At 41.6% G+C, this 23515-nt stretch overlaps 1 protein-coding gene across 1 annotated transcript; it reads right to left on the bottom strand.

The window, feature by feature from the left end:
• Window positions 1-334: 334 nt before the first annotated feature.
• Window positions 335-23515, bottom strand: dcbld2 (discoidin, CUB and LCCL domain containing 2). Its single transcript, XM_037789283.1, has 15 exons — window positions 23120-23515; window positions 19544-19771; window positions 17044-17184; window positions 11493-11544; window positions 11333-11405; window positions 8328-8461; window positions 8054-8094; window positions 7510-7719; window positions 6533-6657; window positions 4760-4907; window positions 4515-4664; window positions 4311-4404; window positions 4178-4227; window positions 3953-4087; window positions 335-2441 (listed from the first exon to the last, which is right to left on the bottom strand). Exons 1-15 carry the CDS (start codon window positions 23238-23240, stop codon window positions 2020-2022), a joined length of 2124 nt encoding a protein of 707 aa, XP_037645211.1. The 5' UTR covers window positions 23241-23515; the 3' UTR covers window positions 335-2019.

Raw genomic sequence — 23515 nt, forward strand, 5'->3', positions numbered from 1 at the left:
GGTGTTCATTTTCGGAGATTATCTCATGGAACAAAACGTGTTAGTAGTATCATAAATGGTTGTTTGCCACAGAGCTCATTTTGGCTTTTTGTCGAGGGAACCAGGGCGATGCTAACTTCCTGGTTGGCCTACAAAAATACATCATCCCTGGAGCACTCTATAGCGTAAGAGTCTAAAAGCTCACATCTGTACGCTAACATTCTGATGTTTAGTAGGTATGTTTACCGTGTTAGCATAACAGCTGCATGACGTCAACTATTTGTACAGTCCCTGTCATGGCCGATAACATGTTTTTGTTGTTACGACAACAGCAGCTGAAGATTGTAATAAAACATTTTCTTTTAAAAACTCTTTATTTCTCTATATACAATCAGTGAGAGCCACATCAACACAATCCCTCTGTGACCAGGGGAGCACCAAAAACTCTGGATGGAGCTCGCCTTGGTTATTGAGCACAATCAAAGCATGATTGGTGGCACAGCTGTGTGCATAACACCTCCCTCCCTCCACCCCCCTACAGGCGAGGTTGCTATTCTGTAAAGTTATAAAGCAGCTTGTTCCATTTTTCTCCATCTGCACTCCTTTCACAGAGCGTTTGGTCAGATTAGTACCACAGGTGGGACAGGAGAGGAATGCAGTCTAACTGGTGCTACAGACAAACGACTGAAACACATCCTAGAATACAACTCTAAGCCGCTTCACAAACCAGTCCAAAAAAAACACACAGGACTGAAATACTGAAACAGCTTACCACACACATACAGATGATGATGCACATATAAGATACAAGGAAGGAAACACTCAAACACCCATTTCAACACGAGACAATCACCACGATGCACAAATAAACTCTAAAGGTTCAGGACAAACACACAGGAAACTCTATGAAATGATCAGCTGTAACAGATTAACCCATCTACCTCTTGTGTCTGTACCTTTTTTTTTTTCTAGGACATCAACTATCTAGGCCTTTAAAAACAGTTTGTATCCTACATTAAGACTGCTTTAATGTGTATTTGGCTAAACTTGCGCTGTTGGCACAGTTGTGAAAGTTGGTTCTGTTGAGAATTAACATTGCATAAACGCAGAAAAAGGCAACATTTGGTCTCCGATATTACAAAAAGCGTCTTCTCTTTTATGAAGTTCATTGGATTGATCTTCCCGATCAGCCTTTTTTCAAGTTAACATACAACATCTCTTAATTATTATTGTCAGTTTAGGTGTTTCACAACAGCGCAACCACAATTCATTTGACGTGTAATCAGTGAGGGTAGTGGTGGGCTGTTTTTTTTTATCAGAGTTTTTCCTCATCAGCAGGATGTGAAATAAAAAATAAATATCAGTAAAATCATCTGAGAGTTTTAAAAAAGGTTTGCAGTAATGGGATTACTAGAACTATACACAATTTCAAGTCATGCTTTTTAAACAAAGTAAGACAAAGACGTACCGTGGAAAAACTAGAGTTTCTCTAGAAAGGAGGAATTCTTTTGGATTGTGGGGTACTTTAACGCAACATGCAGTTAATTCAGTAAGAGAACCCTTTTTTAGATTTGATGAATGTAAAAAAATCATCAGGTACATTTCAGTTGGTTCAGTATGTAACAGAAGAATAATGGAAATCACAGTTTCACAGAATGCAAGAACTACTAAGGATCACAGAACAGGGACAAAGTCTTTATCAAATAGTAGTCAGCGTTCTCCTTTTTCCTCCTCCCTCCCTCCGTCCGCCATCCCTCCCATCTCCGCCTCTCACACCTGGCACAAACACATTCATCTTTCATGGTTTCAGTGATAGGACTGTAATGGCACTACACAAGCAGATTGTGGCCATGCAGAAACATTTAGGCAATACAGACATCTCCAGATGAATCTAAAGCTAAGGTAGTGTTCATTCAAGACTCGAGCCCGGGCTCCAGGGCTCAAGGTTCACACCTCCTCCGCCTCCGTTTACAACCCTCTGTCTTTGTCCGTCGGGGTTGTGTTGGGCAGTGAGATTAAGGCCATGTGCATCCAGACTCTTCAGCTCTTTCCCGTTGGCTTCTGAGTGCTACTCTGAGGTACCTGATAGGTCAGATCCTCGGTGGGCGTGACCTGTCCAGTGGCGTTCTTGGGCGTGTCGTAAGCCGACCTCCCCGATTGGCTGCTGTCTGTCCGTGTGAGCAGGGAGGCCGGCCCGGCACCCATGAAACCACACACTGTGGAGGAGGGCTGGTTCAAAGAGGAGCCCCCCGATGGGTGGCAACCCATGTCGACCACAATGGGTGTGGCGTATTCAGATCCCGAGGCTGGCAAGGGTTCTGCGTAGGCGTGGTACACGTCTGGTGAGATGGGAGCGTCGTACAGGTCCGGATCTGAGTATCCTGGGTCGGGCCCCTCGTCCGGTTTGAAGGTTGACCGGGCACCTAACGTTGTAACGCCACTCACCAGGGGCTGAGCGTATTCTGAAAAGAGTGCAAGTTGTATAAACCAGTGTTTATGGTTGTTATGTCAAAGGGAGCTGTACCTTTGCTGGAAACACCTCATCAGTTACGAGCTACATGTCAAAAGGTACTCTGTGGAGATTTTTATGAGTGGGTTCCCGTAAGCAGGATGTGAAAACATTACTTTGCAAATGTTTTCTGAGGAAGGAAATGCAGTCAACATAAATATTACAGGTGTTTATCTCAGAATAGCCATGTCAAACAAATGAAAACCGTGGTATGACACAGGGTTGTCACAACACCAGAAATGTAGTAGTCGATACCAATACCAGTGAGATTCCACGATTCTTGATAACAACAACAATAAATCCCATGTATTTCAACATCCACTCCTTTTATTATTATTTGCATACTGTTTTTTGTTAGAAAGTTAAACAGGTCATAATTCCCTCTCTATTATCTATTTCATATTGCTGTGAAAACATCTCCTTCAAACAACTTGATTTATTTAAGTTATTCTAAGATTACATTTGAACACACCATGATAATGTTATAATTTACCTTTGACAAATACTCCTTTTTACTGAGTAGAGTCTGAATGCATCATAATGTAAATCAATGGCACCTCTCGTGTTGAAATCAGCAGGACGAGAGCTAGTTAATGTTAATCACTAGCAGCACAGTCCTGCACGGAGCTAACAGCTAGTGGTGCCTCCAAATGAAACTCGTGAGCTTGTGTTTACAACATGGGTAGTCGTGTACACGATATGCTTGGCGTTCAAGTGGCCAACTCGTGAACTTGGAGCTTTCAGAAACGTTCCACTTACGAGGTCGTGAATACCACAAGAGAGGGGGGCGTTCATATGTACTCTTCTCGTGAACACGGTAAACACAACCCCATTTGAATGCACCATAAGTCCTGCCGATTTCAACACGGATTTGTTCACAATGCAGCATTATCAGGGGAAAAAACAGGCCCTGGATGTGTCAATAGTGAGTTTACTGCATCCCAAACACATTTTATATTGTCCCCAGGACGATGGGATGCCGTTAATCTCGAGCCTCGATTTTGCGGTACTGTAGAAAAAATAAGTACCGTCACGTTTTCAGAATTTTGGCATCGAACTTGGTACAGAAGTATCGGTTCTTGTGTCCCTAGTATGACATTACTTGTTTTCACGCAATTCTGTACACAACTGTTGGTGGCTGTATTTCCTATTTAAGGGAAGAACTGCTTTAATAAAAGGAGGAGAAGAAGACGACCACAAGATGGTGTAAAAAAAAAGCTGATTTCACAACATTCAAAGTAAATGTTTTGCAAGGTAGGAAATGCACTCAACTTTTTTTTTGTTGCGCCATAAGGATACTTGCATTTCTGTGATAAATACTGAATTTACAGTCAACTTTTTTCTGACAATTAAAACTCCACAGAGTACCTTTTAATAGCAGCTGAAACCTCTCAAGATCCATGTGTCTGAATGCAGCGAACCAGTTCCAACACTTGACCAGTCACCATGTTGAACAGTATTTACCTGCAGGTTCAGCATGTAGTCTGGGTACGGCCCCTCTTCCCGTTAGCCGGCCCACCTCACTGCTGCTGTACCGAACTGAGTCCTCGGTTTCCACCATCTTGGAGGGCAACAGCTGCTTCATGTTTTTCCACCAGTCTGCAGCAGAAGCACAATGAGATGCACAGTGAGTTAAATGAAACACATACAGTACACACCAGCAGCCTGTGCTGCAGACAGATTACATACCTGTGCGGTCCCAGTGAGGGAGATCATATGTTCCTTCAGAGCTCTTTTTCCTACGAAGAGAGAAAAACAAAGTCAAACTAAAGTTTTCAAAAGGGATTTTTTTTCTTCTTTGCATGATAATGAGAATACATACCTGTTCCTCCAGTGCCACGCACAAACCACAATCAAGATGAGAGCAGTCAGAACCATGACCAACACGGGCACTAGAACTGCTGCCAGTGCCACATCTAAGAGCAAAAATACTACAATAAACATCACATGACAAACGTCTCTATTAGGGATCAAACAAGCTTCTCTTGTTTTTTTTTGGTTTTTTTAAATCAAAAACCTGACGCACCTTTGCCAGTGTGAGGAGGCATAGTGGTGTTTCTGATGTCTGGGGTGTGTGTGGATTCGCCAAGGTGAGGTGGCCGTTTTGTACCCGCAGGAGGTGGAGTATGACGAGAGGGGTTTAACATCCTCGTCCTCGGCACTGCTTTCGGCCACGCTGTCAAAGACATTTGAAGGAGAGAATATTTAAAATTATAATTCTCTTTTTACGCGACATTTGTTTATCTACAAAAAAAAAACATTTCTACCAACCTGCAGGTATTTGGCAGCCGAGCAGCTCCAATTTGAGCGCGATTCTCTGGTGCCATAGGGTCGGATTTATCCTCACAAACCGGGCCTCGATTGGGGGAATGAAGTTATTCCTCACCTCATGCAGGTAGTTGGTGTTGCCTTGGAAAATCTACCATAAAATGACAACAAACTATTATTTGTGCCAGAGATTTAAACAAAACTATAGCCCAGTAGTAGTAGTAGTTTAGAAGAAAAAAAGTTTAGCAGACTGTGATCAAATGCACTGTGACCCACAAGCTGATTATTTTCCAATTTGGCAAGCTAATAACTACCTTCCTCCTTCCTCCACACAATGACTACATTTATATGCACAAAATAGTCTGGTGGGCACACAGAAATGTGGGCTTTTCTTTTGGGCCTGCATCTCTGCAAACTGTCGGCTAGTTGGTTTGTGTACTACGCACAGAGCTGACCTTAAACAGGCAAGAAGCCGTGTCGCAAACTGCGAGAAAAACCCCAAATTGAGACACATTATATCGCAATATCGGCATATCTCACATGTCTTAATCAGAAAATGCTCCATTCAGAATAAGGTCTAATATCCAACAGGAATATGTTGTTTACATCAGTTATTCTCAAGGTGGGGTCCGCAAAATAATTTGCTATAAATTATAAAACTGTGCTGTATCATTAACGAGTACATATCTACAGATGAGGACCATTTGCGGCCCTAAAACAATCATATTGTGTCCATTACTCCCTCCCACGTTAGCTTTGGGCCAATAGAAACTCTGATATGATCGTGACACGTCACTTCACTCACACTAATGCAAATATTCCAAACAAAATGTTCTGATGTAATAGGCTTAATTACTGCAATGAGGTCTGTTACGCTGTTATGATAGCTTCTGTTGTGATTTCTTCAGAGCTTTGTGCCAGTGATTTGAATAAAGAGCACTACATTCATTATTTAAAGTTGAAGCACTAACTGAAAGTCAGCTTTAGACTGGTAAGTTGAAATATCTGGATCTATTAGGACTATGCCAGTCTCGCTAATGTTCATTTTCTGAAGGCTTTTAAGAGCAATTACTTGAAAAGTATAAATGCTGTCAAGTTGAGTCCAAATGCAATTTGAATACCCTCTGTTTAAAAGTATATAAGTGGTATTTACATGATTCAAATTGAAATGTGTTTTCTGTTTATCACTATGTAAAACATCTCTGAAGTATTTAGGTTGAAATGTTTTAGAATACAAATAGTTCAAATGGCATCTAAGAGTACAAATAGTTGTAAGCGTATGATTAATAGGTATTGTGATTAAGAGGGGCTCTTTGTAAGGAGTCCCTCGCCCCAAAAAGTTTGAGAATCCCCGGTTTAAATGACCTGTATCAGTTCAGAATATTGTCATATCCTGAATAATAGTGGAATTGAAATATTAGTGTATGTATACGTAGTCAATAAGAGCCTGTGAGAATCCCAGCTCATAGCAGCTCCATCCTAACAACCCAGCCACTAAATCCATATCCATTCATTATTAATGCCCAAGTGTCCTAGTTTGTCTACCACAGCACTTAACTCAAACCACTGACTGCTATCATTTCCTGCCATAAACATCTCTTAGTCAATACCCGTTGCTATGGAAACAGTCCAAGTATGTGCCCCTGCAGCCTTCTAAAGTGACATTTTTGTCCATTTGCACTCATTTAAAGGAGAAAAAAAACAAAAAAAAACAACTAAAAGCCCATTACGTAATTGTTGAGCAACTAGGGTTTATTGATTTGGTGCTTGTATTACCTTGTCTTGTGTAGAATTTGCTTCCCTGTAGATGGACCAATGCTTGCTGTCGTTACTGTGCAGGACCCGGTATGCTGAAACATAGTACTGATATTCTCTTAGGGTGGAGCCGGTGGTGGCGATACCTGGATGAACGGACAATAGGAACAAGAAGATGGTGTACAGTTGGCTCACCTTGAAGTTTTAAACACAACTAAGAGTCTATAGCCATGCAAGCAGTTCTGTGAGGCTGTACTAAATGCTTGAGCGTCATGTGTGAACTGTTCAAAGACGCGCGCCGAGAGGCTTGCTGATGCATCGCAGACACATTCCAGATATCTTCCTAGCTATCTTCTATCATGCTAAATATCTGGACCTGACGGGGACTCCGGCCACGAGCTACAGCCAATGAGAGCGTGGAACACGGGTTGAGGGGAAACCTGGGGGAGGAGGGGTTCGTCTGTAACAGTAGGAAACTTACTGTATGTGTTGCATTTGCAACATGGAGCAAAGTTGTTGTTCCTCATAGAGGAATAAATAGTAAAAAAGACTGTGGAAACCAGTGGAAATAATCTATTTTGCCAACAACAACATCAGCAATGTGTCTCGCTAATGGTATCACGTCATTTACCGAGTATTTCTCGCGTGTTTTCATGACAAAACGTAGTTTGGAGACCTCAGCGGGGATTCCGCCCGGTGAAAGATCTTGTAGTGTGTGACCTCCTGTCTCCGGTCAGTCATGTAGTGGACAAACCACAACGACTTAAAGACTCCCGATTACAAGACGGCAAGTTGTGTAGTGTGAACAGTACAGAGATCTGACCACTATGAAAGACGTGTAGTGTGAACTCGGCTTAACACGACTAAAAATGTCCACAGGTGTGGTAAAACCTGAGGGAATGTTTTATCTCTGCTTACAGTTAAATCAAAAGATAGTGGTTTTAGTGTTTAGTAATTTCAGCAAATGTGTGTTTGTGTGTGTCTATGTAGTTGTGTACCTGTGATCCTCTTCTCCTTCTTGAGATCGATCTGCAGCCACTGCTGCTGGTCGCTCTGAAGCGATGCCCAGGGCAGCCCCGCCTTTTTAAGCCGTGCCCCCGATGGCGCCCACACGCTGTGCTGACCGATGTTCCACTCCCACACAGACGAAGCAGACAGCTGAGTGTCCGCAACGCCACCAGACTCTAAACCGAGCGTTCCGTAGCAGCCTGCAAGCACAGAAAGACCCTCATTAATAACAATATACAAATGTTGTGGGAAACTGAATGAGATTTAGGAGGCCTTAATATATATTTGACATGTTTGTATGTAATTCCTTTAGCTGCATTAGAGTAGCAATCTAGCTTGCACTGTGAGCATGTGTAAAAAAAAAAAAACAGCAGGTAATTCACTCCAGAATTTGTGCTGCAGGCTAATACAAATAACGGACATTATGGCAAGATTTACACTCAGTTAAAAATGACAGATGCTGATGTTAATAATTACATTTACAGGACAAAACTATTACTCCTAATGGTGCTTCAGAAAATAATGAAAACTCACCGTTGGTCCTGAAGGTAAAGAGGCTGTTGGACAAAGTTCCTCTGAGGACAGAAGTGTAGGATTAGAGGAACATAGATGAGTACATCCAAGACTTTTTAACCAATAATCACTGAAAACTGCATGGATTTGGATTTAAGTCATAAAAAAAAAAAATCAAACCACAAGTATTTTAATAATCTTTTTCTAATCTGATTTTTCAACCACTCTTGCATTGTTGGGTTTTCGAAAAAGCGGATTAAAATGTATCCAAGATTCACAGCAAACACTCGCTTACCCAGTGGAAGTGACATTGTTAGCCAGTGAGGCCTCGTAGTGAGGGATGCCTTTGCTGCTGACCACGCTGATCCTCCCTCCCACGGCGTTGGACACCACACCTGCATGGACGGCTGCCACACACACAGGAGAGGACTGCGGGATGAAAGCGAAGACGAGATGAGATTAAGGGGATGCTGGCTGTGCACTTTTCTATTTCCATTACAACAAACAGTGCCGGTAAGTAACTAAAGCCGATTTCCACCACATCATCTGATGAACTGTGAAGATTAGAGAAAAATAGACTGATAACAGATTATAAAGGCTTTGTTTGAAAACGCTATTTCTGCATCAGACAAAAACAACTCAGACAGCGTGTTGCTCTGCGTAATTTACTTTTGTGAGAGATGTACGGGGGGTAGAAAGGGAGATCACCGAAAAGCTTAAATTTAACATGAACAACATTACAAGAAAATCCCACCCCAGGTCCTAGTATTGACACCAGCATGGACACCAGAAGTAGGGGGGGACAAGGAGCCATTGCCCCAGACCTACTTTCTTTTGCGAATCACTGTATCCCCATGGTAAAAAAAGACATTTCAATCATTCCCGTCCACCCTGTGTGTGTGTGTGTGTGTGTGTGTGTGTACAGATAGTCTCTCATTTTAATCTGTGCAACAGCTGTCTGCACGACTCCATCTAAGCGGTGTCTCACGTAACCGCAACCTGAACTTAAAGCGTTTCTTTACGATTAAAGTCTCTTTTTTTCCCCGGCAATATGTTCATCAACGCAAGGTTGATGCCCAATAAAAAAGCACTGAGTAATACATTTATCCACATGTTGCAATCAGGTATGCTGTGGATCTTTATCCAATCATAATTAACCATTGTGTAGCCTAATTCAAATGAAATCAAAGTGATCCGACATCCAGCCCGGTACGGTTTCATAATGAACCGAAAATATTTTTTTAAACTTCTCATTGTTCACGCACCGGACGATGACTCGTGAGTACCCATAGAAACCCATTTTCATTCACATATCTTGAAGTCAGACGTTAAGAGGGACCCTTTTGAAAAAATAGCCATGACAGTTTTTCCTCGCCAAAATTTGAGTGTAAGTTTGGAGCGTTATTTATCCTCCTTCGTGATAAGCTATTATGACATGATTGGTACCGATGGATTTCTTAGTTTATTTAGTTTCATATGATGTCAGTATCTTCACCCTAGCTTTAAAACTGGGGCTCAGTTTACTACAACCTAAAAATCACAAGTTGCGTTAAAAGGAATTAGTGGAGTTAAAACAAATTTGCGTTAACGTTTTATTATTAACTTTGACTGCTCTAATGTATACACAATATATCATCGCCTTTATAATTACATATCATGATCGATGGTTTTATCCGCAATCGTCCACCCCTAACCCTTTGGAAGAGAACTACCTCTGGACTTTTTGAGTTAAATATTTGGCACAATGATTTTTTTTTGTGTAAGGAATCAAAAACTGGTTCTGAGTATCTGTGGTGGAAAATGCAGGTGAAGTTCCAGAGTTCCCTAAAAGACGAGGAGTATTTGCGGTCTGCGGGGAACAGGCAGTACTGTCTGTCTTACAGTGTGAGCACGGAGAACAAGCGCTTAACCTTCAGACTGTGGCAGATAAAAGGCTGATGAGTCAGCATGATGTCACTTCTCTGTGGAGAGGATACTGAGGGGCACCGACGGTAATGATTCACTGCTGGCTGCATTCCTGTCCAAACCTGCTGCCACATCGTGGAGAAATGGACAAAAAAACACCGATTGGTCACGAGCTCCTTTTCCCCGTGAACAGCTGGTCGAGTGAGGTGGAATTTTATTACTGGAAAAGACCCGACACTGGAATTCACAGCTGACAAGATTGTGGGAAAAACACTGGCGACCCACAGAGTGGCAACTAAAGAACACGGTATTCACACACACATGCACAGCAAGTTCAAATGCTGCCACATGCAATCAACACTTGCCATGTGACTCTTAAAACTCAAAAAAACACACACACACCACATCCTAAAGAGCGCCATACCAAACCGCTAACACAAACACAACGCTTCGCTCCAAACCGCCGCACCCTGCCTCCAACAGAGGAAACCACACTGACACACATTAAACAACACACACACACACAGAGACATATGATATGCGGGATGTGGAAATATAAAAACCAAAAAAAAGGACATGGATCACAGTAAGAAACTCCAGAGAAAGTGAGCTGCAGGGTCTGGGTCTGGGTGGGGCGGACTGAAGTATGCTTCCACAATCACTATGATATTACAGCCTGGTGACACACACACACACACACACACCTCTAGAACACAAGCATGAATGAATCACTTGCACATATACAAAACCTAGGCATGCAACACACGGAGGTTTTCTCCAACTTCTCCCTCACACTGACTCACTCTCCAGCTTTTTGTCTCACACACACTCGGCTCCGCTCAGCGCCCTCTTGCAGCTGGACTGGATTAGAGGCTTATTATTTTCGGCCAAACTATTATCTCACCTCCCTTTCACCCGCTGACCCTGCCCCTCCTCTGTTCCTGTGGGGCACCTCGCTCCCCGAAGCACACCCCAACGCTCCTCCCTGTCCTCCCATCCGCCAGCAACACCCTTACCTCCCTCCCTCCGACAAAAAACCCCGAGCTCTGAGCATGAAGTCATCAGCCAGAGACTCGGTGCCCATGACCTCACGCGCAGCAGGGGTGCTGTGAGGTCATCAGTCCAGGACTCGCATACCACGGAGCAGAGGCCCCGTTTACACAAGGAAGAAAAAGAGGAATCAAAGGAAAAGATGTGCAGACTTGCGGCACAGTAATGGATGGCGGCAAAAAAATAATAGAGCAAAGCCATCGAAACGTGAGTGAGCAAACGCTGATGATCCCTGTGGGGTAGCAGTCATCAAACAGCAGGAGACCACAGGGCACCGTGACTCACCTGGAAATGTGACGCTGAGGACGCCACAAAGAAAAACACATGCATGCTGTATGTCCTCACCTCTCTGTATCCGTTAGGTATAGTTCCAGAAATCTCCTCAGTAGACGTCAAGCAGCCCGCCGGACAGTATTTACTGAGAAGAAAGAGAGGACGCACACAATGAATATTGGTTGAGCTTAATCGCTGCACAAATATCCACACAAAGCAAAACGTTATTTACCTGAACTCGGCCTCGGGGAAATCAGTCCCTTTGTCCAGGCAGGTGATTAGATCTGCAAAAGGAAAACAAACAGTGTCAGAATTGGTTTCTCTGCTCGCTCTCCTGCAAACGCATCACCCCCTTTCCTCTTTCCGTTTCTCTCTCTGGCAACACACCAACCTCCAACCTTTTCCAGGCAATTCATGTAATTTCATTATCTAGTGTTTTAGGTATTTAAAGTAATGAAGAGCAGTCGTCGAAATTGGGCAGATTGTCCCACAGAAAGATTTTACAATTGGTTTGATTGAAAGTAATTCTCCCAACTAGGGCTGCAACTAACGATTGTTTTCAGTATCGATTTGTCTGGTGACTAAAAAAATGTCATAAAATGGTAAAAAAAAACAAACCCAGAGATATTCAGTTAAGAAGATATAAAACGGAGAAAATCATCACATTTGAGAATTTTTGTTTGAAAAATGTTTGAAACAATTTATCAATTATCAAAATAGTTGACGATTTTTGACTAAATCTTTCAGTTCTAATTATTTTCTAAAGTTAAAATGATAGTTGATTAATTAATGAGTCTTATTTTCAGGTACATCCTTACTACTAGAACATGTTAAAATGCTTTAATGTTTAAAAAAAACGCTTCATTTTTCTCATACCAGCTGTGTTGCAGCACCTCTGCACTGGCCGACTCTGTTGTGATTGGTCAATCGAACCAAACTCTTCGGACTCCGCTCCAGCTCCGCTCTAACTAGCTCTGTTTGTGGGTGTGCCAAACTAGCCGCTAGGCAGGTATTATGCAAATGTGTCACTTGGTGACATCACAACGTTACGGAAGAAAAGGTGGGACTTCAGTCGAGGCGTTTCAGGCAGTTCAGGAGCAGTGTGTCTGTGGGGGAGAGTAACTCCCTTTGGTGTGGACTTTGGGCTTTGTAATGTTGCAGACCTTTTAAATGCACAAACAACTATATGACACACTAAAGGAAAGGGGAAGAGCACAATAGGTCCTCTTTAAAAACCGTCAAGTGTTTGTTTCAGGTTCTCAAATGTGAGGATTTGGGGTTTTTTCTCAGTTTTCTCAGCAGCTGGTCTGAAAAATCAAGACATTTGAAGACAACACCTTGAGCTTTCAGAACTTGTGGTGGGCATTTTTCATCATATATGACATTTGATAAGATGATAAAAGATAATCAACACATTAATCGCTGATAATAGTTACTTGCAGCACAATTATTTTCATTTGTGATTAATCAGATTCATTGATCACAATTTCCACATTGACACATTCAAACTGACCAATAGTTCAAAACTCAATGATATTCAGTTTAGTATCATACCAAACCAAAAAATATTCACAATATTCACAGCTCAGCTCCGAACACATATAACACAAAAATGTGTGTGTGTGTGTGTGTGTGTGTGTTTTAGGGACATGACATGAGGTGTTTCAGCGATGAGGCACACCACATATGTCCAGCAGGATGCCGTGGGCTGCTGGGAACTCTATGTAAACCCCGCGGTGGTGGTCAGTCTCGGTGAGTCTCCACCACATTATCAAAAAACCCACTTATCTCAGAAACCAACCAGTGACTCAAACGGACAAATACCCCCCAACCACCGCAAGTCGCCATGACGACTGATTTACTTAGCTGTGCAAACTGTCCTCCCACGCTCGTCTGCACGATCAGTTACACGACGCGAAAAACACACATCAGTTCTGTGAAGGGGAAAACCAGCCGGGGGTCCATTTGACGGCCTTGTTTGCCTTCCAGTGTGATTCAGTCGTACCGAGACAACCACTTAGACCGAATCATTACTCTCCTGCACACACTGCCCTCCTCTTCTTGTGGCTCCAATTATCTGTTTATCTGAAAATGTTCCACATGACAAAGCACGGCCGTCTAAAATCACAATTTCACAGTCACAACAACATTCTCATTGAAGAGAAAGTGCATTTTAGAATTGGTTTCAGACAGTAGCTACAGTATTCTTGTTTCAATTTCAGATGGATTACGTCTATACCATCAATTATAAAGCTGCCATGCACAAAGCGTAGGTGGCAAGAAGAACATTTTTGACTTTTTTCTTCATGCAAAGGTCCTCTGAGGTCATTTGTATAAAGACAAGAACACTGCTGCGTTAGAGAAGTCTGCCGTCATTTTGTTTTGTTGTAAAAAAAAATATATGTATATATATTTTCAGTACCAAAACTCAGATGACATATTGGCACTTTTCATCAGGTTTTATTAATTGCACTGTGGCTGCAGAGGGGTCTGTGGAAAAATCTAAGTATGCAAATGATGCTAGTAGTGCTAAAACTATTAGTAATCTTCAACAACTTTGATTATTCATTCATTCATTCCAGCTCAAAACATGAGGATTTTCTGCTTTTCCCTGGTCTATATTTTTCTAAATTTAATATCTTTTGAGTTTTGTACAAAACAAGGAATCTGAAGACGCCCCCTTGGGCTCTAGGAAATTGTGCCAGGCATTTTCCACTATGTTTTGATATTATTTAAGCTAACCAATATCAATTATTCGAAAAAGATAATCAACAGATTTATTGATAATTAATAATAATTAGTTGCATGCCTAGATGATGGCATTATCTTTCATCAGATTTCCTGAATGTAATCGTTTTCTTGATCCTGGAGCGGCTGGCACACTGAAATATCCTAATTAGCACATACAATACTGTCAGTATAATTAATATACTATCATGGGCAAACATATCAGATATCACTTCTCTTTCATTTTGTCCATGAGTTGATAAAAAATGTATCCCATCCTAAATATTTTATAACACAGAAACCGTAAATAACAGAAATCATAATAACTTCATGTGCATGACATCATTACAGACAGTTGGAAGTAAACGCCCCTCACTCCACTGCTGGTTTGGAAAATATAGTTTGGATGCGTCATCGTATGCGACATTCAGATCTTGCAACGCAATCAAATGACTGACTGTACGTGGAAAAATGCACACAGTAATAATGAGTCACTACTATTTTTAATAAGGTAAAAAGAAATATGAATGGAAGGAAATTGTCGACATCTATTGATTATTTTTTATCTATAAACCATTGTTAGGAGGACGGTGTGATAGAGACTCTTTTCTTACATTAATCTGTCCATCACATTCAGCTCCTTTCAGTTACATAACATTTCTGGCTTCATCTATCTGTCAAAGTAATGTCTTTCTCATTTGGACATAGGTGTCTTTTTCTCACGGCTTTATTCGGACATGACAGGATATGTTTTGTGTTATGATAAGGAAGTAGACTTTTTTTTTTTTCTGTCACGTGCTGCATCTCTGATGGATTTTAAAACTTATTCTGCTGCTTGTTTCATAATATTAAACAGCGCACAAGCATCAAATAACAAGGCGTTATGTTGGCACTCTAATGCTGCATGTAAAGAGTTTTATATTAATATATTCTATTATATAAAATATTAATTTATCAAAACTTTTAAAATAATATAGAGAGGAAGTGCTCGTTGTTGCCACAGTTGCACCACGAGGGGAAAACAGCTTTTATAGACTGATCTGATTATGAGAAGAATCTCCTAAAGAACTTCAAATTGGCTCTTTTCACTGTTCACTTATCAAATCTGTTTTATTTTCTTTGTGCACAAGAGATGATAAGAGATAACACGTGTATTACAGTGATCTCAGAAGGCGGAACAAGGTGTTAATCTGACGGCATTCAGTTCAGACTTGTGCCGTGTCGAAAGGCACGCGGAAACGTTAGTAGTTCTGACCTGGTAAGATCGCAGCGTGACTTCTACTTAAAAGTGTGCGTAGATACAAACATGATGTAAAAGGGGTGCGTTTCTGAAAGGGGCTTATTAACACACTTCTTCATGTAATATGATATCACATTAGGGAAAGGTTAACAGCTTCTAACAGACAGGAAGTCCTAATATAAAACCACAAACTATTATTGCTTTCCATTTCTCTCAATTACTCTCACTTCCTCTTGTTCCTGTTCCTCTCAAATGGTTTCATGCTGTTCTCACATCCCTCTCGGCTGTCTTATACATGCCACACTCCATTGAAAAAAAAGTCGCAACTAAAAACCACAAATACAGTAACAACAATTTACCTTTTGCACTTAGACATGGAGGGCTGTAAAACTGCAATGTGACTAAAGCCAGACTCAGACACACTGACGGTTGAGTAGAGGTTATATAAACACATCTGCTGGTGCCACCCGTCTGTATTCAATACCGTCCGTTCTCACATTAGAGGAAAAAAAACAATAATTCAGGCTTCCTACACATTTTCCATTTCAAAATTCCATACTTTTCCACGCTTCAAATTTCCAGACTTCTCGGTTGATTTTTCAGACCATATTTGACATGAGTAGAAACAGCTCGATGTTTATTATGTAAATAAATGGTTTCAAAATCAAAATGTTAACGTGCATCTTACATTCTGACTATGTAGCTATTAGGTTACCAAAACAATTGCCAGAATATTATAGCTAAGTACTGTAGCTCATACAAATCAATTAAAACCCAGGGATGCAAACACATGTATGGTGAAAAAAAGAGAGCTATCCAAAGTCGAACAAATTAAATGCAAAGCGTAATATCGTATATCCATGTGACAAAACTTGCCTGTGGGAAAAAGTGGCCAGCTAGAGGGGTCCGGGGCATGTATGTTTTATATTTTAGAAAACAGAACAGGAGCGATAGTCTGGAAACACAAATGTTTTTTCCATAATCTTTTCTTTTTCCATACTTATACAGACCCGGAAATGATTAAAATCAAATTCCATACTTTTCCATACTGCGTAGGAACCCTGATAATTTGACTCGGTGACCGATGCCCACTATGATGACCCTGCACACTGCAGCGGGACTTCCAGATATGTGGCTGGTCAGACTACACGACTCGCAGCAGAGCAGCTCTTTGTCTCTGCTGTGCATTTAATAATCTTTTAAATGGTGAGTAAATACCACGTCGTAAATGCTCCTCTCATTTGGCCGTTATCACAAAGCTGCAGACAGAGTTCTCTATTCAACTCAAGTCATCTTTAACTGTTACTCTCTTTTCTTTCTATTTATGAGCTGCAGACACGGTTTGCTAACAGGATAATTGGAAATGTACATCACCCTGTCTGCTCCGGTAATATATATTGGCCCTGACATGCAAGAACAGCAACACTGAACAGAAAATAGCATTTTGTATTCCACGGCTTTGTTGAATACTTGATTCTGATTGACTACAGTCTGTTATTTCATCTTTCGATAAAGCCTGGTTTATGGTCGCCGCAGTGAAGCCGGCGCGAGGTGCTCGCGCCAGAAAATTACGTCATTGCGGCTTTCGAGAGGTGCACGAAGGCTCCGCAAGTTGTCGCAGCACTTGATCATGCACCTCTGAATTTTTTGTAACTACGCGCCCACTGCGCCTTTCATTTCAACATGTTCAACACGCACACAGTCTCCAAAGCAACTCTTACACCAAGGGCCAAAACAGAAATGTAAACAAGCTCAACCTGAGGCTGAGACCTACAGATGACACACAGACAGGTGGAGTGATCTGAGAGCTTGTTACCCGTGTGTTCGGTGGTGGAGTAGGACAGGTAGAATCCACGTCCGGTGTGGTGGTTCCCACTCATGAACTGGACAGTGACCTGGTTGCCAGTGGAACTGATCAGCTCTTTGACCTTCAGACCCAAACCGCAGTACTTTGCTCCTAAAACAGAACAGGATGAGACACAGGAGGTACAGGACAGAGAAGAGGTTAGTTATACAAGCCTGTTTAGATTCACACATACAACAACAAATCTAACGAAACAAAACAATACATTATTTTAGATATCCGTGCCGAAAGAATCCTTGATTAGTGTTTGACGTAACTAACTGGGCTAATGGCAGACAAGAGAAAATAGACTTTTGTAAATTAAATGTAAAGACTTTTCTTGAGGAAACTAAATCCAATGTTTTTTAAAGACTTTTCAACCCATCTGCGGACACCCTGGAGTGTACTTTTACGCCCACCCAGAGCATTTCAAGAAATCATTTTGGGCTCATATGTCATATTTTATTCATTCAAATCACCCGAAACAGACTCAAAGTGAAGTGAGATATCCTCTGCAGAAATCATATCATCTATTTAAGGGGACATATTTTTTTACAGCGTCTATAGGTCTAATATTTTGCTTAATTTTCATTACCGGCAACTCTCATTGGAAGTGTGCCCCGCAGCAACCGCGTGGCCGATGTCTTTCACTGCGTTTACATGCACTTGAGTAACCTGGTATTGTGGGCTTTCTGCAGCAGCTTGATTTCTGAATCATCGTGTAAACAAATACTCTGGACAGAGAAAGTATCACAGAGAAAACAGTGCAAAGGAATGAAAGCAAAGACTCTCTTTGCACTTGCTTGTTTTCCAAAGTATTTTCATGTTTCACTGTTAATTAAAAAACAAACAAACATCCTGCTCTATGGCGTCTGAAAATTAGGCAAGTAATTGTAATATGAAACTCAAAAACTCAACTAGTTATACTCAAAAATGCACCGTCTGACTAAAGCTGAAAATGAAATTATAATAATGAAACTCTTCCTGGAAATCTGATTCTACAGCTCAATTGGCTTAACGGGCTATTTGTAAAGATCTGTTAAGTATCTCGTCATATATCTTTAATAAAGTTTAAAATATTCCAACCTTGGTTCAAAAACATGGCTGGAGTCATGGAGAAGTCTGTTTACTGGCCAGCTGTATGTAATGCAGGTTTTTGTGGTTTTTACATCACTCTGTAGCTTCACGGTGGTGTTCCTTATGTATTCAAATCCGACCATTCACATTTTGGTCAAAGTATGTATGTTTTAGTGTCAAAATGCTATTTTCCCAAGCCCCTCAAAAAACTTTTCCCGACGTGACCTGACGTAGGTTTCTGCATGATGACACTGCTACATGTACAGTATATATACATCCTTATAGTCAGTGTATTAACGTTACATACAGTAATTTAGATGGCGGCCGGCATGCTCCCAGTTTGGAGAAGCAGACAGGAATACCAGCCCGGAAGCAAAGCAATGTACTGTTGTGTGGACGCCACTTTAGTTTGGATCCGATAGTCACACAATAACACAAACAAACTGACCGATTGATGCAGCGGTAGACCAGCAACTCCTGTGTTCTGCGAGGTGAAATTACTGTTTTTGTGAATGGAATGGCTTTGAAGACAGCAATGTAACGGCTTCAGCTCGCTGTCGGGAAGGGCTGTCTGACGGCGAGGTAAAGTGGTGAAAATATCCTAAAAATAGCGTACACTCAAACCATTATTGATTTTTTTTTGGAAGCTAAAATACGCTTTTCTGCTGCTCCCGTTCACAGCCGCTTTACCTCGCCGTCAGACAGCCCTTTCTGATGGAGAACTGAATCCGTTATATCGCTCTCTTCAAAGCCACCAGACTACATTCACAAAAGCAGTAATTTTACCTCACAGAACACAGGACTATACATACAACCCCACTTAAAAAAATCTGAACTAAACCTTTCACTTATTTACGAAATTAGCACAGCTAACTTTGACTGAGCTAGTGCTAGCGTTCACATTATTCATAACCTTATTGATTAACTTTGATTAGCTTACTTTAATAACCTTCGTCACTGCTTCTTGCAACGGCTGAGTGGGCGTTTCCATTTGAGAAAAAAAAACTGATTAGAACTCAGATACTCGGACCTGCCCTTTAATACTAATACGTTCTCCAATTTGCTGTCGAAGCCTGATTTCTTCTGTGCATGTAAACATAGACAGTGAAGAAGCTAATGAGATGCATAAAGACTGGGAGAGGGCTGTGGGCCAGGATGTGGTCGACCCTGGCTCCTTTCTTTCTGCAGCTATTTGACCATCCCACGAGCACTTCTGATGCAGTACACTGGCGCCTTAATTTGAGACTAGAAGGACTTCCTCACTGTGTATTTAAAGTCTGATATATTGAAATTGACGATGGCAAACAGATGACAACATTGTCAGTTTGGTCAGAACTATTGCTTAAATTGGGGTTTTTCCCCCCAAATCAGTCCAGTATCTGCTCGTCACTCTCACCTCTCATCTTACTCCTCTCGGGTCCAATTCCGTTGTAGAGGCAGAGGTAGTTGACCTGGCAGTCGCTGTCCTCTATGTCCAGCTCGGCGAAGCGGAAGTGGACCCTGTTGCCGCGGGGCACGCTGATCTCCCACTCGCACACCGTGTTGTTCGGGTATATCCGCGGGTAACCCAGAGAGGACAGAGTCCCACTGCTGGGGCCAAGTACACTGGGGCCACAGCCATCACCTGCAGGACGACACAAACACACAGTTTCTAATAAAGCACACTAACCTCAAGATTTATGAGACAAATTATCAAAAAAAAAATTGAAATACAGTTAATTAGTCTTTCATTTAAATGCAGTGTCTGCATATCAGAGGGTTTAAGTATAAAGCTATTCTTTATTTTTCTTAATGTCAACAGATCCCAAACACAAAACCAACGATGAATTGATCCCACTAACAAATATTGTCTGTTATATCTTATTCCTCTGTGCCATAGATCTCCATTGTTGTCAAAAACACATCAATGAACCTCACTGTCACACTGGGCGACATGTTCCTTCATTACGATAAACGTGGGCACTGTAGTTTATTTTGAGTGAATCCCACATACACCGTCCTGCTGCTGTAAATACGACTACATGCAATGTGTATTAATCTGCAGCTGAAAATAGACCCCAACAAATACACAATTTCCTTCGGTTTCCTACTTTTGCTTGAAAATGTAGACCATGTAATTTTCTCTCTAAATGCATGACGTTTGTTGTGGTCAATGAGTAATCGTGTTAAATAATCCTGATCTCAATATTGACCAAAAATAATCTGGATTAAGATTTTTGCCATAAAGTGAAACTTTATATTTGTAACACAATAAAAGATGTATGCCTTCTCTACTGAATACCACACACAGACTAATGCCAGTTTAACATTTTTCATGGGATTTGATGAGAATAAAAAAATATAGAATAGTGTATTTTTCCACTGAGACTATCATCTGTTAAGAGGGATCTACCTAAGAGCACAGCTGTTTGTTCTAGATCCATAAACGTTACATTAGCAACACTAGTTTCCTTCAGCACACACAGACAGGCATTAGGCAGTGGAATAAATCCAGACATGACTTTTTTGTTTTTTCACACAGCTTTGTACGTTTAGGGATTTTTTTTTCTTTCTGCAGGTAAATACAACAAGTAAGTATAATATGAAGTTGGCTTTCATTAAAATGGGCCTTTCCATCTGTTGAATGTAAGTGATATCTAGGGGCGACTGTAGCTGAGGTGATAAGAGAAATTTGGTCATAAATCATAGGGTTGGTGGTTCCACTCCTGTCTACATTTTGCTCCTTGAGCAAGACACAGAGCCTCAAATTGAATGTGATGGGAGGGAGACATGCTTTGGGTTAGAGCTGAAATGATTAGTCGATCATTCAATTATTGGAAATCAATTAACAAGTAAGGGATCATTTACAGCGAGCCGGTCATTGTTGTGAAAGAATCCCAGATGAGGCGATGCCGCACCCCCCGACGCGGAGCCCTGCTCATGGCCCTGAAGGGGTTTCTTTCACAACATTGACCAGCTCTCTGTACATTATCCCGCTTATTACACGGCTACTTACTTAAGAAATCAATAATTTGACACAAAAACGGTACAACATCAGAACTGTGCCCATAGCAACGGTCTGCTATAAAGAAATAACAGACCGCAGAATGCCGTGATAAACCAATCAGAATCGAGTATTCAACAACGCCATGTAACAACACAAAACATTGACAAATATTGTCCAGAAACCCTCACAGGTACTGCATTTAGCATAAAACAAATATGCTCAAATCACAACATGGCAAACTGCAGCCCAACAGGCAACAACAGCTGTCAGTGTGTCAGTGTGCTGACTTGACTATGACTTGCCCCAAACTGCATGTGATTATCATAAAGTGGGCATGTCTGTAAAGGGGAGACTCGTGGGTACCCATAGAACCCATTTTCATTCACATATCTTGAGGTCAGAGGTCAAGGGACCCCTTTGAAAATGTCCATGACAGTTTTTTTTGGAGCGTTATTTAACCTTCTTTGCGCCCAGCTAGTATGAGCATCACTTTATCTTTAAAACTGAGCCCGCTACAGCCTCCAAAAGATCGACTGCGTTACTGCGTTAAAGAAATTAGCGGCGTTAAAACAAATTTGCGTTCACGCGTTAACTTTGAAAGCCATAGTTTGAAGACATCGGGATGGTTTAATGACCTAACAATTTAATGAAAAAATAGTTGCAACCCTACTTTGAATAAAAGCCAAATAAAAGTAATGTACTGTAGGGTTGAGCAGAGAAGTTGGCTTCGGGTTTAAAAAAGACAATAAAAACTTTTGGGCTGTGCTGCAGAGAAGATAAACTGATCGAAATACAGGCCTGAAATTTAAGAAGCAGCTATCTGATTGTATTTCTTTTTTGGCAGTTAAAAACCATAAAGACTATTTAACGCATCTTGAATTAAACTTTACAAAAAAATTATGACCTCAGACTTTTCAAGGATAAGTTTGTTTTTGTGTCCTCTGAGCTGTCAGAGAGTGTGTGTGTGTGTGTGTGTGTGTGTGTGTGTGTTGATGCTGTGGACCCTGAGATAACACTCAGTCACGCCTCATGGTGCTAAGTGGATGTTCTTGTGAGCCTGGAGTTATGTAAGAGCCTCTCAGTGGACACTATCCAGATGAACAAGGACAAAAACAAAGCTGCTTCCCTCAAACTCTGACTCACAAATACACTGGACTACATTCATGCAGGAGTTACCCCTCTCTCTCTCATGCTCAAAAACAACATCAGAACATAAACCCATCCTGCTGCTGTTTCATCCTCACACCTACTCAGAAGATTAACATCATCACAGAAAAGTGGATACTTCATGTGAAAAACTAAAATGCATGTGAAATTTATGACAAACTGTGTCCACGTGTTTACAGTCATACCCCCACTCACTGCTACCCCACCCCCAATCTCTGACCACCTGAGAGGTTGGCTGTGGGCTCTAAAAAACCTGCTAAATATTCACATTTAGGTACAACAAGGTTAAGTAAAACTATCAAAACATTGAGCTTGCCGTGTAGTAGTAAGTTCACGGTATTTTAAGGTATAAAATCGGCTACCTGGAAGGAGAAAACAAGGCCCACAAGCTCCTTATGTGCATATACATCTTTAAAACCAGACTCCATTGAAAAAACACACAATTTAAAGGTTACCTAGCTTATACGGAAACGCAAACAAGTAAATGGTGTTACTTTTAACGTATAACAAATCACTTAAAGCCACACTTTAATTCGGCTAGCAACTGATCCACCAAAGCAGCCGTTATACCTTCACAATCTCAGTTTTTTTTCAGAACCGGTTCGCCTGGTTTTCTACTAACACACCCGTCCGTCATGACGGGCGGCGGCAGTAAAGCGGTGTAAAGCAGGCGGAACTCCACGTACACACACACGGCCATGTAAGGTAGCTTTTTAAAAGTCTGGAGGCACAATAACAACACTTTATTAAAAAGGCAGCATGTGTCTGTGGTTGTTAACTCCTCCAGTTGTCAGCAGCAGCTGTGTTTTGACCACTAACCTTTCTGCGCTCGGCAGCCCTGCTCCCTGGTGAGGAGGAGGAGGAGAATCATCGACAGGACGAGAACCCCCTGAGCGGCCCCTGTCGGTCTCCTGCCCACCACCATTACCGCTCTGCCCATAGCAGCCTGCAGTCTGAATGCATGGTAATGGTGACGCTGCGAGCTGCTGCTGGACCAGCTTGCACCGCTTCAACCTGTACCGAGAGGAGGGTGAATGAATACACTAGGACTAGTCCTCCAGAGCCAGTCCCCCCCCTCGAGGATGACTTCTTTGCTTGTCGTTGTAACAATCCAGTGGTTAGCGACACTCTCACTGTGGAGGTAACTCTGCTCTACACACATACACACACATCCAGGCTGTGAGAGCTACTTCCTCCACTGAGGCTCCTCCTCCT

Source organism: Sebastes umbrosus, chromosome 13 (genome assembly GCF_015220745.1).
Source record: "Sebastes umbrosus isolate fSebUmb1 chromosome 13, fSebUmb1.pri, whole genome shotgun sequence".
Lineage (NCBI taxonomy): Eukaryota > Metazoa > Chordata > Actinopteri > Perciformes > Sebastidae > Sebastes > Sebastes umbrosus.

Coding starts and splice junctions, on each gene's coding strand:
- dcbld2 (XM_037789283.1), bottom strand. CDS start 23,240: ATGGGCAGAGCGGTAATGGTGGTGGGCAGGAGACCGACAGGGGCCGCT. Junction 19,772..23,119: donor GGGCTGCCGAGCGCAGAAAG/GTTAGTGGTCAA, acceptor GTCGTCCTGCAG/GTGATGGCTGTGGCCCCAGT. Junction 11,406..11,492: donor TTCCCCGAGGCCGAGTTCAG/GTAAATAACGTT, acceptor CTTTCTTCTCAG/TAAATACTGTCCGGCGGGCT.